The sequence below is a fragment of the Myiozetetes cayanensis genome, unplaced genomic scaffold (genome assembly GCF_022539395.1).
Source record: "Myiozetetes cayanensis isolate MyiCay16 unplaced genomic scaffold, myiCay2020 scf6-25, whole genome shotgun sequence".
Taxonomy (NCBI): Eukaryota; Metazoa; Chordata; class Aves; order Passeriformes; family Tyrannidae; genus Myiozetetes; species Myiozetetes cayanensis.
The window spans coordinates 46,410,199-46,424,231 of NW_026087853.1; the positions used below are offsets into that span (position 1 = coordinate 46,410,199).

General features: G+C 42.7%; 1 protein-coding gene across 6 annotated transcripts in view; it reads left to right on the plus strand.

Annotated features, from left to right (window-relative positions):
- The window catches only part of TNNT3 (troponin T3, fast skeletal type), a 31,291-nt gene extending 18,153 nt beyond the window's left edge, over positions 1-13,138 (plus strand). For 4 of the 6 annotated variants that reach the window (XM_050336034.1, XM_050336036.1, XM_050336037.1 and 1 more), the window contains 9 exons: positions 3,446-3,464; positions 4,242-4,287; positions 5,072-5,188; positions 5,529-5,606; positions 5,857-5,970; positions 6,175-6,284; positions 7,132-7,222; positions 7,903-7,943; positions 12,745-13,138. In XM_050336034.1, coding sequence (XP_050191991.1) covers positions 3,446-3,464; positions 4,242-4,287; positions 5,072-5,188; positions 5,529-5,606; positions 5,857-5,970; positions 6,175-6,284; positions 7,132-7,222; positions 7,903-7,943; positions 12,745-12,793 — 665 coding nt within the window. In that variant the 3' untranslated portion in view covers positions 12,794-13,138. Of the gene's footprint in view, positions 1-3,445; positions 3,465-4,241; positions 4,288-5,071; positions 5,189-5,528; positions 5,607-5,856; positions 5,971-6,174; positions 6,285-7,131; positions 7,223-7,902; positions 7,944-10,230; positions 10,272-12,744 lie in introns of all 6 variants that reach the window. The other 2 variants (XM_050336035.1, XM_050336038.1) reach the window with 1 other exon arrangement.
- The last annotated feature ends 895 nt before the right edge of the window (positions 13,139-14,033 follow it).

Sequence of the window (14,033 nt, forward strand, 5' to 3'; positions counted from 1 at the left end):
GCCATCCTCACTCAGCCTGAACAGGTCATGGGCTCCAGGTCTGAATCTACAGAAATTTAAACTTCTGCCCAAGCCACACCCTTAAAATTGGGCTAAACATCAAATGTGGATAAATTTATTCAGACGGGTGAGGCAGGGCTTGCACTTAAGATAGTCTGGTTGTAATACTTGGCTGAGTGGGCGCTGGGGCACACATGTGAAAGGATCAAATCTAAATATTTTTCTCAGGTGTATGGGCAAGATAAATCAGCCCCCCCTTTGGCCAGTCTAAATGTATAGGAAGGCTGTCATGGAGTTTTAGAAGCCTTTGAAGTGAGTTCTGTTCTGATTGTCTCAGCCCCTAGAACTCCCAGCCAGCTGCTTCAAAAGACAAAGCCCAACATCACTTGAAAACACCCTGCATTTTCTGTGATTCCTTGTTTTGTTTTTTTGTAGATTTTTTTTTTTTTTGGTTCATTTGTTTTAATTTTCTTGCTTGCTTTTCAGGCTTTTTTTCTAATTTAGGGAAATACCCTGAGGACCTTCCCAAGTCCCTCTTTCTCCTTCATTTTCTCATTCTTTCCTTTTATTTTTAATAGCATATTGATTTTCTTTCTTTCCCAAGGACACAGTGTGAGTTAGATATGTTGCTTCTGAGAAGTGGAATTAAGGGAGAGTGTTTAGGGATTTCTGAGTGAAGTAATGGCAGTTCAGATGGATTCTCAGAGAAGGGGAGCACACATGGATATCTCACAGATTGGGAAGAAGAAAGCGGGGTGGTGTTTATGGTGGTGTGTCCTCTCCCTGTGCTAGCCTTTTGGAAACCAGAAACTCAGAGACTCTCTAATCACCAGGGCAGTGAACTTGGATTTCCAGTGTCTCTTGCCTTCTTTTGGCAGGGTTGTACGTGGGGATTTTGTCTCAGCCCCATGGTTCATAGTCAGAATGACCAGAATGTCAAAATCCACCATAGGAACAGGAATTTGTTATGACAATTCCTGCTTGTCAACAAATTTTGGCCCAGTTCCTTGACTCTTGAAAGAAGGGGCATTTCAAAACAAATCCCATTCCTGGGCTGCTTTTGGTGCATACCCTATGGATCAATGCTGGGTCATGCACTGCCAAGGACAGATTTATTACTGTTTTTTTTTTCAATAAAACATCCCCTTTTCTGGTTTTCTGGAGGTACCTTAAGGTATTCTAACTAGAATTTTTATTTCAAGAACAACTAACCTTAATTTTTCATTTTATTTTTACAATTGTTTGTTGGTTTAATGAAGCTTAAAGTGCTGATTCGGTGGGAGCTAAACCAATGTCACAGTTTTTGACAGACAGGTGTTGATCCTGGTAACCAAGGTCAACAAACAAAATCAGTCATTTCCTGTCTACTTTCCTCCCCCCTCTCTTTGAAGTGTTACTGACTGGCAGCTTTAAGCTAAACAGGAATGTTGATGAAAATTCTCTGGGTATGCCAAGAAGGAAGGGAATCCTATGTAAATAACATCCCTGATAGACTGGTTAATCATTATTACTTTTCCTCTCTCCAGGTAAAAGGCAATTTAACTAGTGTGTTAAGAAGCTCACTGGCTTTTTGAAAAGCGAAACAATTAAAAATATAACTGGAAAAATACAGAAGCATGCTAATGGTATTTTTCTTCAGGAGCAATTTGTCACTTCCTTTATAGCAGAGCGGTCTAAAATACTTTTCTAATTACATGCTGTTTATTTTATTAGCTTTGCTCTGGCATCTAGAGGCCTCAGCTGAGATATGTTTTGGTAGGCGGAGTTCTTGCAGTAAATGAGAAAAGTCTACCCTCCCCAAAATGTCATTAATGAGATTTATATGGGAAAGGGTGAGAGAAAGGAAAGGTTGGTTTCTGATCTCTTTTATGCACCTCTCATGTATTTTCCTTTAGTTATCTCAATAATCCATTTCCAGCCAATCTCTCAAATTTTTATTATCCAAGAATCTTGCAACTGATTTCCTCCACTAAATATTTTTCATTGTAAGATTTTTACTGTTTTTTCCTCTTACAATCATAGAGTCATAGAACATCCTGAGTTAGAAGGGATCCATTAGGATCACTGATTCCACCTTCTGGCCCTGTGCAGGACACCCCAATGTTTCATTTTATTTTATCCTACTCTGTTCCATTTGCTATTCCAAATTTCCTCCATCAGCTCCAAAATGCAAATAAGCGTTTGAAAAAAAACATAATATCTTTCTGGATTATGATATTGATAACAGGGTTCATGTACCCACTCCTGAGGAGGCTGTTTTTACTTTACAAATCTGGTTGGGTTTTTTTAAACCAGATTCAATAGGCTGTGAGCTTTTTTACCTCAGTTCCTCCCACTGAGCCAACAGAGGGAAAGTCTTGTACTGCAGAATCCATCAGCATCCCTGAAAGTTCAAATATAGTGTGTGGTTATGAAAGTCAACCTGGGTCTCAGAGAGAATGAGCCAGAAAAAACACATAGGTTTAATTTACTTCTGTTTGTGAGAAGAACAGTGCTGAACTTGCTGGCATTACGCTGGAGTTAACAACTAAAGTTTAAAAAGCAGAGCAGGGACAGGAGTTGATCACAAGCACAAATATTAAGCAAGTAACTCATAAGACAGCACATTTCTGAGAGCCAGGGAAAGGTCACTTGTTGCAAGAGAACAATTCTGACAGCGAGAGGGCCCAAGCTGACAGTCTCTGAGATGGGTTACCTTGCCTATCAGGGCATTATGCCTCTCCTGGAGATGAAAAGATCATTCCCATTGATGCCCATGGGAATTTTGCATGTACCTCAGCAGGAGAGGATGCTTGCTAAGAGAGGATGGCCTTTCCAAGCTGGGTTTGAGGAGCACCACAGAGTGCAGAAGAATAAGCATCTTCCCCATGGCACCAACGTATCTATCTCAGGGACATGTGCCTTAATCTGCCTTGGAAGCCAATGAACCTGGAGAAAATGTGTATCATAAAGATTTTTCCTCCTGGCCTCCATGTGATGGATTTGTACTGAACTGGTAAAGCCTAGTTATCATTGAGATATCTGTGAATTCACGTTGCCTTTAGCAAAAGAAAGCTGATGGGAAAAGGCAACATTTTCTTCTATCCTCCAGCCCAGCTATCCTCCTTAGAGCTTTGGTCAGGATGGTTTGAGGAAAATAATTTTGCATTTACACAAAAACCATTGCTTTCCAGATGCTATGTTTGGGACTTTTATATAGTGTCTTGATTCTTTTCTGCCAAATTCTGTTTCAAGGGTAAAAACAGATTCACTCCTAGAAAAAGGGGTGTGTGAATGTGTGTATTTCTTTTGGAAGTGCATGAGATTTAACCAGTTTCTCTGGGATGTTTCCCCTAAGATCATATTTCCCTTCCCTCCTTTTACTGTAGCAGCTGGCGTGATCTCTGTTGTTTTAACTTTCTCCCTCTTTTTCCCTTCCTGTTTTGCTCCATCCTTCCAAATACAGAGGAGAAGCCCAGAATAAAGTAAGTATAAGGGGCGGGGATTTTCAGAACCCTGGGATCATTTTTCTGGTCTAGCAGAAGCTCTTAGATTGTCTATTAGGCAAATGGCCACGGAAGCCTTTGTCCAACTCTCCCTCATGCAACATCCATCTGTTCCTGCATGCCTTTCCAGGATGTCTGCTTCTTTTAGAGGATGCCCTAGCAGCAGTTACTGGCCTGGGTCTTAAGACCAGTTCCTCGTAGAGTCAGACAACTCGTGAACTGCCCGAGATACACTTTTCCCACAGTACCCCAAAATACAGGCAGCTCAACAGTAAATCCTCTGTAAGAAATTACCTGTCCCTTCAGGACTGCTGACAGTAGGAAGGGTGGCAAATGCTGGGCTGGGCTGAGTTAAGCTTAATTAAGGCTTCCAAAGGACCTTCTGGCTCTGGGCCCCAGCACCCTCCCTTGCCACTGTGCTGGCTGCCCAGAACGGAGTGTGCAGCACTGTGCAGATGGACTCACACACCAACATCTTTCTGTGTGGTAGGGAATGACCATAGGCTTTGGAAGTGTAAAGGGTTTTTAGGGGTAGCACCTGACCTGCACGCCCTTAATACTATTCTCGAGTAGTTTTCCACTGACTTGCTGTTTCACCCCTCGGTACCTCCACCACCACTCCTCCTTATCAGCATTTTTTCTGAGGGCAGGTCTGGTGAGGTCAGGACATGCTATTTAAAAAGCTGCCTGTTCTTTAAGGTGAAAATCCTTCCTTTTTCTTTTATTTTCTTTTTTTTTGTGTTTGACTCTCTGCAGACTAACTGCTCCTAAAATACCAGAGGGTGAGAAAGTAGATTTTGATGTAAGTATTTCTGAAACTGGCTGTGTTTGTCTGTACCTGATTCATATACATGTGCAAACCCATATAACTCCTTCTATATTGGATACTGCTGAGGATAAAGTCAAGGACCAAAGTATGGTTGCTTTGCCATCTATTTTCAGTAAAAGGCTGCTCTATGCTCCCTGAAACTGTCTGGATGCATTCACTGATAATGTGACTCAGCTAAAATCATGTATTTTTTTTTTCTTCTTGAATAGCTGAAACAAATATAAGAAGGAAAAAGTAAGTGCTTTAGATCTCAGATTCCCTGTCCCATTCTTGTAAATGGTTTGAAAGTTGCAGGCCTTCACCTATTGGTGAGAAACAAAAATTAATTACAATAAAAACAGAGATCCAAATATCTTCCTAGAAAGTTAATAGAAAATTGAAGAAGTTCTGGTGTTGAAAACCTCCACACAAATATTTGCTTTGCCCCAAAAACAGGAATATTTTCTAGGTAAGATTCATATTCCAAAACAAAGAGGAGGAAGCTAAATATATGCAAAAATAAGTATGTAAGCAAAGCAAGGATAAAATACGGTATAGGGGAATGGGAGATTTGGATTCTTTACCCTTCTGGACTTCTGACTGTCACCTTGAATGAGTCACTGATTGCACCAACAACCCTTTAAGCTAACCCCATAGATTTCCATGGATATCTACAGACACTTTCTGCTTTTGCTTCTCTGTGTATGCAGGGTGCTGGAAATGTCCAGGATATATTCCTGGAGCAATACAGGCTTAATGCGTTTTCCCACTCTTCTAGGACATCCAAAAGAAAAGGCAGAACAAAGATCTGATTGAACTGCAGGCCTTGATTGACAGCCACTTTGAAGCCAGGAGAAAGGAAGAGGAAGAGCTGGTCGCCCTCAAGGAGAGAATTGTGAGTCCTTGAACTGCCATTCCCCTGTACTAGACTGAGAGATCATCCGTAAATGAGAAGTTAAATCCATTAGCCCACTGACAGATTTTGACAGAAAGCTGCTCTGCCATGCACAGAAGTGACTGCTCAAGTCACCGTTAAATGGCCTTTCCCCACATCGGTCCCCTCCCTCATCCTCTTTTTTGTATCTGGGAATTGTACTTGAGACCCCTTTGCATGTTCTAGCAAGGGAGAAGGTGGCTCACTCCTTATGAAACTAAGCTCTTGGCAGTGGTGTGTAATGGTGGAGGCAGACAAAGCCGCCGTGATGATCCAGTGTCTCTGCCACTACTTCTTGCAGGAGAAGCGCAGAGCTGAAAGAGCAGAGCAACAGAGAATCCGCGCTGAGAAGGAGAAGGAGCGTCAGGCAAGGCTTGCGGTAAGTGTCTTTGCTTCTCTCTGCTTGTCCCAACATCAAATTGGAGGAGCTAGAGACAGAAAAAACTGCAGGTTCTGCCTGTCTCAGTCCAAAGATGAAAGAACCACCCTCTTAAAACAAGGGCAGAAAACAGGAGTTGCTAATTCTCATCAATATACTTCTCTGATCACATTCCCTGCAGCGACGCTGGTTGCTGGGGAAGCTGGGAGTATACCCTAAGGTAATCTGCTCTGTGTATTGCACTCCACAGGAGGAAAAGGCACGGAGAGAGGAAGAAGATGCCAAGAGAAAAGCTGAGGATGATCTGAAGAAGAAGAAGGCTCTGTCCTCCATGGGTGCAAATTACAGCAGTTATCTGGCTAAGGTAAAAATCACGTATCAATGGAAGAAACATGAAAACATTAAATCATGCGGTTGACTGGGAACAGTCTTTATTAGAAGTTGAGAAAACAGCCCAACTTTTCTTCTTTTGGATCCCCAGCAGCTTGTCTTACATGTGCTGTCACTGAAACAGTTTCATTCAGGCTTAATTTCTACAGTCTGATGTTAATTAATATTCTGAAAACAGGCTGATCAGAAGAGAGGAAAGAAGCAAACAGCTAGAGAGACGAAGAAGAAGGTCCTGGCAGAGAGGCGCAAGCCCTTGAACATTGACCACCTTAATGAAGACAAGCTGAGGTAACAAGCTTATCCTAACTTACTGAATGTAATCCACGCAACTTTGGTCTTACTGGAGTCTTGTCTAATGACAAAATCAGGTAGAGGAGGGAGTCTGTCTTGAAATTCATCACAGGACATGGTTAAGTTGTGCCCTTTTTTGACCTGGAGAATGGAGGGGAAATGGGGATGTAAGGAAGTGTTGAAATGGATTGGTAGCCATCCACCCATGCTCCTGGCATAGCTCGGTTAGCCTCTCCTGCTAGTTAAGATTGGTCATTTATAGGAATAGCTTTGAGATTAGTTGAACAAGCCTACAGACTGGTATCTGTAGCACTCCCAGGGGTGAGTCAGAGCTGCTGAGGTATGAATGTGGATCTCTACAAAGGCTGGAGGTTTGGAAGCTGAGTAGTCTGTGCAGAGCAGTCATCAGATGATAGTCTGGACGGCACACGTTGGAGTTCACACGTGATTAAAAGATGAGGTTGGCTCACCTCAGCCCTGACACAGATAAGATTGCATAATGGCAGTCGCTCTGCTTATCTGGGTGACTTTCAGAGTTCTTCTTCCTTCTCCTCTGATTCCACTGGAGTCTCATCTTTCAGTAAGAGTTAGGGGAAAAATTAGGGGAATTATGCTAATGTGTGACACATGCAAGACTGCAAGTCTAAAAGCTTTGAAGGTGAGAAGGTGGGAAAATGTGGCCTTGAAAATGGTGAGTAGCTTTCAGAGAACAGAAAGGGTTTACAGGAAGATGTGTGAACTGCATTAAATAAAATGTAAAACCCCTCATTACTAGCAATGTGAAAATCATAGAAAATATCTGATGTCATGTCTCTCCCATCTTCCTTTTCCCATAAACACACAGGGACAAGGCTAAGGAACTGTGGGACTGGTTATATCAGCTGGAGACTGAAAAGTATGACTTTGCAGAGCAGATAAAGAGGAAAAAATACGAGGTGAGTTGAGAGACCATTTTGCTAATGGTACTGGGTCCAAAATGTAAAAATCTCTGTGACTCCTCTGGCAAAAGCCATGTTGTGAAATCATTTGGGTCTCCAATGCCTTTTTGCAATACTTAATCAGCAAGATGCTTGGAATTACATTCCCTTATTATCATACTTGAACTGGATTTCACATTTTAGGCTGAAATTGGATAGATCACTCCAAGGTTTTCAGTGCCCCATGCAAAGGCAATCCCAATGGAAAACAGACTCCCTGCCCTCTGCTGAAACACATTTTGTTCATTCTTGTTTATCTATAAGTAACTGTGGCCTGAAAATTCAGTAACTCTCAATTCATTCGTCTCCATTGCAAAGCAATATCCTTGATTTCAAAGTTGAAGGTTGTAAGTTTTATTCCATCCTAGACAGAATACCTGTGGACCGAGCTCTCTGGAGTCACTGAAAACTGTCTCCAGACAGGAGCATCTGACTGAAGTATCATATGGTAACAGAAAGTGGACATGTTTCCTTCACAAAGTCATTGGATAGGGCTGAACTCACCCATGTCAGGTTTCAGTGGCTGAGAAATCCTACTGGATCTCTCTCTGTCTTGCTCTCCTTTTAATTTCCAATGACACAGACACATGCTGACAGGGAGTGAGCAACACCAATGTAACTATCTCAATCTCTCTTAGATTTTAACAATGCGTTGCAGGCTGCAGGAGCTTTCCAAGTTGTAAGTACAATGAACTTGCCTGTGTAACAGCAGCAGCAAAGGCTACCAAATGCATGAGCCTGCCGCATGGTCAGAGGCCAGGTGCCAGACGGGAACTGGCACTTGGCTCCAAGTGCAGAGAGAAAAGAGAAAACTGGATCTTGTGTCTCTCCATTCACTTCCTTTTTCTCTCCCTTTCCATTTTTTGAAAAGATATAAAGTGGTAATTTAGGAAAGGAGTCGAGAGTCCAACAGGGATGTGGCTGAAGAAGTGAGCATGGAACCCAGTCAGAGCACCTCTAAATAATTCCCTATGCAGACCTCTGATATTGTGTGCATGGGGTTGTCACCCTAATGCACCTGGGATACACGCAAAAAAGCTTAGGGATACATGTGTAATAGCTTGGACTTCACAAAAAAGAATAGTATAGGGTTTAGAAAGCCTCTCCCCCTTGTGGCACATGGTTATCCAGTCCCAAAGTATTAGAGAGGGCTAGCTTAAGGATAACAGGTCAAGTGGGTGTTGAAAAACAGGAAATAAGGCAGTGCCAGGGACAGGTACATGATATGGTAATAAAACCTCTGCATAAACAAAGAGATGGGTGCCTGCTGATGAAAATCCAGTAACAAAAAATTCAAAGAATGAGGAAACCAGAAGGAAAGTGCACAGCTAAGATGGGAGAAGAAAACTGAAAGGGGAGATGATAGCAGGAAAAAGTTGAGGTGAAAGGTAAGTGAAAATAGCCAAGAGAATGAAGGAGACACAAGCAAGGATGCAAGGGAGAGACAAAGGAAGGAACTGGGACACACAGAAATGGAGCCATTCTTTAGTGTCTGTTGCTCTTTGGTGCTTCATTGAAGAGTATTATAGTCACAGTCACAAGGTTATCAGTGAAGGTAAGTCTTGAGTCTTTTGGGTCAAACTGAAGACAACTGGTTCTCCTCCACACTTGGGAAAAATGCTTGGTTGCAAAAATCAATTTAAACTGCTGAGGCAGATATTAAAATGTCCACGAGTAAGTACAAAAGCAGGTGATCTGTTGATCTTTCCTTCCTTGTGTTGTCTTGTTCTTGATAATGTTTCAGTCTCTTATTTTTTTTCTGTTTACTATGGAAAGACATGAGCCAGGAAATACCAATTGTTGGGACAACCTGAATGTATGACTTTTCTTTTTCTTCTTCTGCATGCTGGGAATGTCAAGTGCGACTTTAAATATTCAAATTTTGGGTCACCAGTTCTTGGACTTGCAGAGTCGGTGCAGAACTTAAAATTGCACCAAAAGCAGATGCAAAGTGTACATTTTGGCAAAGGCATTTTTCCAATCCAGGAAAACAGTTAGAACCCTGACTCAGTTCCAAATGAGAGGGCGAAGGGGCAAAAGAGAGCTCTCTATCACACCCTAGTCTTCTTGTGGATTTTTCCAGTACCTGAGCTGGAAGAGTCCCAGGATTTCAGTAGCAAGTCTAGGCCTACAGACCAGGACTGAGATGCTAAATCAGTCCATAAGGTGCTCATCCTGTGCAAGGTAGGTGTTTGGTTTCCCATGCATCAGGTTGAAATATGCAGTTTACTCATGGCTAAACAAAGAGATGCTTCGTCTGGTAGGACAGACACTCTAAAGGCTTGCATTCATCAACATAACTTGGGAAGGTCTTCAGATCCCTCACTTCAACACTCTCCTCTCTTGTTCCTGAGGCTCCCTGTGAATATTTTCTTCTTCAGCCCCTTTAAAAGTTATCTTCTCTTATTAGATGAGTGGCTGGGAAGGTGGTGACTGCTGCAAGCTCTGAGCCTGCTGCTCTGCCAGCCCAGCAAAGAAAGATACTCCAGTAGAATGTGACACCCATCTTCCATTCTTGAGGTCCCCATCCAAAGACCATGGAAGCTCTTTGGGCTTACACACTTCCAAATGCATAGGATTAAGGGAAAAGTGGGGAGGTGAGGTTGACACATGCAGGTGATGGAGCCATCCATTTCCAGCTGGGCAGAACTCATTCTGGTTCACTTGCCTGCAGTTTGACATGTGAGTTCATAGGAGATTAATTTGAATATGTAAAACTCTTCTAATAAGGATTATAAAATTCTAGCTCCTCTTTCCCTTGATGTGTGAAGCTGGCTTGCAGATTTATTGCCAAGAAGCAACATTTCTCTCCTTCAATTATGAGTGAGCTTTAAAAATTTCAAAGGAGGTATTGATTCCTACTATAGGCACCTGTTTCCAGCACTTCAGCAGGTAAAACTCCTCTCTCCTTGAGGGAACAAGTTTTTTTTATCTCTAAAAACCCTGGTCATATATGTTGTTTGCAGATTGTCACCCTCAGGAACCGGATTGATCAGGCCCAGAAGCAGTAAGTACTTATATCCCCTTCCTAGCTTCTGGATTGGGGATATCTTCTCAGTGTTCAAATTAGTCACTTCAGCCTCAACAACCGACATTTTCTTGTTGCAATGGAATGAGGCTAGAGATGGAAGGGCAACTCCCATCCTGCCTCACATTGAGAAAATGAAGGGGAAACTGAAGTGAATGTAACAACACCTAACAACAAAAAAACCTCATGTTTTTTCACACTCTGACTTCAAAATTTTCATCTGCTTATTGTTGTATTTTTCAAACACCTGTCTGAGGTGCTTTGAATACTTGAGGGAATACAACCCTTGTTTACAAAGCGTAAACAAGTGGTTGCTAAGATTACAAGGAATGGTGTGTAACAAGACTAACATGATGGGATTACTGTAGTGAGTTCTTTTCACTCATCATCCCTCTCCTACTTTCCTTCACTGCTTTTTTTTGAGTCTTATATCTTTAACTATTCTAGGTATTTTTAATGAACTTATGAGATACCATGTGTAGACAAAGCCTGGGGGCTAGGACATGGAAAACTGACAGCCACAGAGAAGTAACTGCAGGGAAACAAAAGAGGAGAGCTCTCCGGTGGTGGGATTTGATCTTCTCTGTGCTTCTGCATCTTAGCAAAGTCATGCCAGGAATGAAGCAGTGGTCTTTGGTGACATCTTTAGATGATAGGAGTGACCAGACACTACCTTCCCACTTCCCAAAGGCGCCCTGCATTAACAGATAAATGTAACTCTGGGGGCTTGGTTATCTGTAGATGCCAAATGTAACACTTGACCTTCACGTGGTATTTTCTGTACAGAGCTGTAGGTTGATAAACCTCAGCAGAATGTGCAGCTGCAGAAGAGTACCCTAGTTTGGCTCGACATTGCTGCTCTTGAGAGGCACTATCACACCACCCACAACAGACTACTGCATGCCTGCTCCCCCAAAAGACATGATGCTCTCTCAGGACATCATTTGAAAAGGTTGCACTGAGAAGTCCACAGCTTACGAGATTTCGGTGTGCTTAAATTTCTATCCACACTAGACACCATCATTCCAAAGCATTGCCTGCTAATGTGTTATATAAAGACTAAGTGAGTTTTTTGCTTCAGACATTATTAAGGCTCCTTAAGCACAGTCTAAAGGTTAGGCATAACATCACTTGTGGAGATAAAAGGACTCTGCCTTTGTTTGAGGAGCTATGCAGTTACTATACTGGGTTTTGAGCCTTCAGAAAGGCTGGCAAAAGGGACATCGAGATCATTTTAAGATAAGCAGAGAAAGCATGCTCTCTCTCACATTAAAGCTAAATTTTTTCAACTAGACCAAGCCTAACTTGGTCAAAAGGTAAAGTATACACATGTGTATGTCTCTGTCACTGTGCTACATCCTTCCATAAATCTGGCTCGTGCTCTTGAACCAATCCATGGGGCAGCACAAGAAAAATGTCCCCAGATGTGAGATACCCCTGCTTTTCTTCTCACAGAGGAACTGTTGGTTCTGAAGAAGGCCTCCCTGTTGATAGCAAGGCCCCACCACCTTGTGCTTGGCCCTCAACCTCATGCTCTTCTGATCAAAGAGCTTCCCCCAGTTTGCATGTGCTTTGGTTCAAGAAGCAGCCTCATCAGTGTGTGTGTGAGATGAAAAAGTTTGGGGGTGTGCCAAGCCCCATAAGGCACAGTGCTGCTGATGGGAACTAGCGCAGAATCTAACTCAACTAACTTCACACCTCGCCCCAGGCTGACTCCAGGTGTGTCTGCTTCTCAGTCAGAAGGTAAGTGGCTTGCATGTAGGATTGCTCTTCTGTGTGCAAGAAGATACTCTTAAAGAGGATTTGCCTCAGGTGGTTTGACTGGGGAGTTTAGCTGGACTGCTCCCACGCACTATGAGCAAGATAGGGATACTGATATGAGAGGAGGCCTAAAAGGTTGGTTGGATTTCTTTGGAGGCTCTTGCTCTCATGATATAAGTAAGAAGCCACTCCACCTTTGCTAAAGCAAAGCAGTTCTTAGTTGTATTTAAATTAGTGCTTAGCTTTTTGCCTCTACTACTAGATGATTAAAGCATCTGGGGAATTTGATCAGAGCTCTTTGATACTGAGGAAATTTTTCCAAAAAGAGTTCTAAATCCTAAAATTCAAATCATAGCAGATTTGCATTCAGAAAACATCAAGTCTGTGGTTGGACAGGCCTGTCATTTAGTTTGGAGACCACCTGGATTTCTGCCCTGATAATGCAGGAAATCTGAAAGGGTCCACCCCTTTCAGGCATGCACATCCTGGTCTTTCACTCAGAGCCCCAGGGGGAATCTCTTTCCACAGTATTTACAATATTTTGCTTAGGATGTGGTCTATGACAGGTGTGCCCAACATGTTAGAAGTGAAAGCAGCTCAAACCTAATCTATGAGTCAGAAATGCAGAGTGGCCACAGAGCCCCACCACTTCCATTATACTGACATGTTTTTCTTTCCTTTTGTATTGTAGCAGCAAGAAGGCAGGAGCCAAGGGCAAGGTTGGCGGGCGCTGGAAGTAGAGAACCAGGCAGGATGGCCTTTAGTGGTGTGCTGAAACCCTGCTGGTCTCCTCTTTCTTCCTTCATTGATCACTTGTGTTCTCACGCCTCAATGATAACAAAAATTGCATCAGCCCGGATTGGCTATTGCTGCTGCTTTTCTTCTCTTTCATCCTGGAGGGGTCTGGTGGCTTCCTCAAGGGGAAGCACGTTCCCTGTGGAACTGTGATGACTCCTTGCTGGCATTTTCAATTCCTGCTGAACATGTCCCTTAACCTCCTGATACCAGCCCTATGCTCTCCTGTAGATTGCTGTGTACAAATCTCTGGATTTTGTAAATAAAGCACAACCAGTACCTACTCCAATGACAGCCCCCTGGAGTGGTGTTTCATATTTTATCTACCGCCATCCCATTTTGCAAGGATTTTGGAGTTGGTCCAAATCCTTATTTAATATCATTTGATCTCATTCTACAACTGAGAATGACACTCAGTATCTTCAACAAAGACACAGGACTACGGGCCTGTTTTACAGCGATTATACAGGCAGATATCAAAAGCTGACTCTTCTGGGGGAGCTCATAATCTGGGTGCCAAATATTGTTACAGTTGACTTAAAAGTTTGAGTGATGAAGTGAATCAGAGAATTTGGAATAAAGGAAAAAATATCTAGAAGTGGTAGTTTTCACCACATACCTTTCCACAGATGCAGATGAATCACAGTGCAAAACAGAGAATGACACATTTGAATATTAGAATATTTATTTAGCCCATTAACCTGCATACAATATTAAAGCCCAATACTGAAGTGTGAATTACTTGGTTAATTCAATGTAGACATCAAAAGTGACTCTTACCAAATTTGAGATGTGAGCAATTCTGTAGGGCCTCTTGCCTTTGCCAACCCTTGAAATGCCCTTTTGGAGGCAAGTCCATCAAGGATGGCTGTTCTCCCCCATGGTTCTTCTGTCTGTTTCTGGTACCTATGTGCATATTCTGGCTCTCTGTTGGCACATGCTGCGGTGTCATGGATTTGTAAGAGTGGTTTAAGTGAGAAGAGCCCTTAGAGATCATCTAGTTCCAAATCCCCTGACACCTTTCCCCCACCCCAGGGACACCTTTCACTAGACCAGGTTGCTCAGAGCCCCATCTAGCCTGGCCTTGAACATTTCCAGGGGACAGGGCATCCATGACTTCTCTCGGCAACCTGTTCCAGTATCTCACCACCCTCACAGTAAAGAATTGCTTACTAATATCTAATC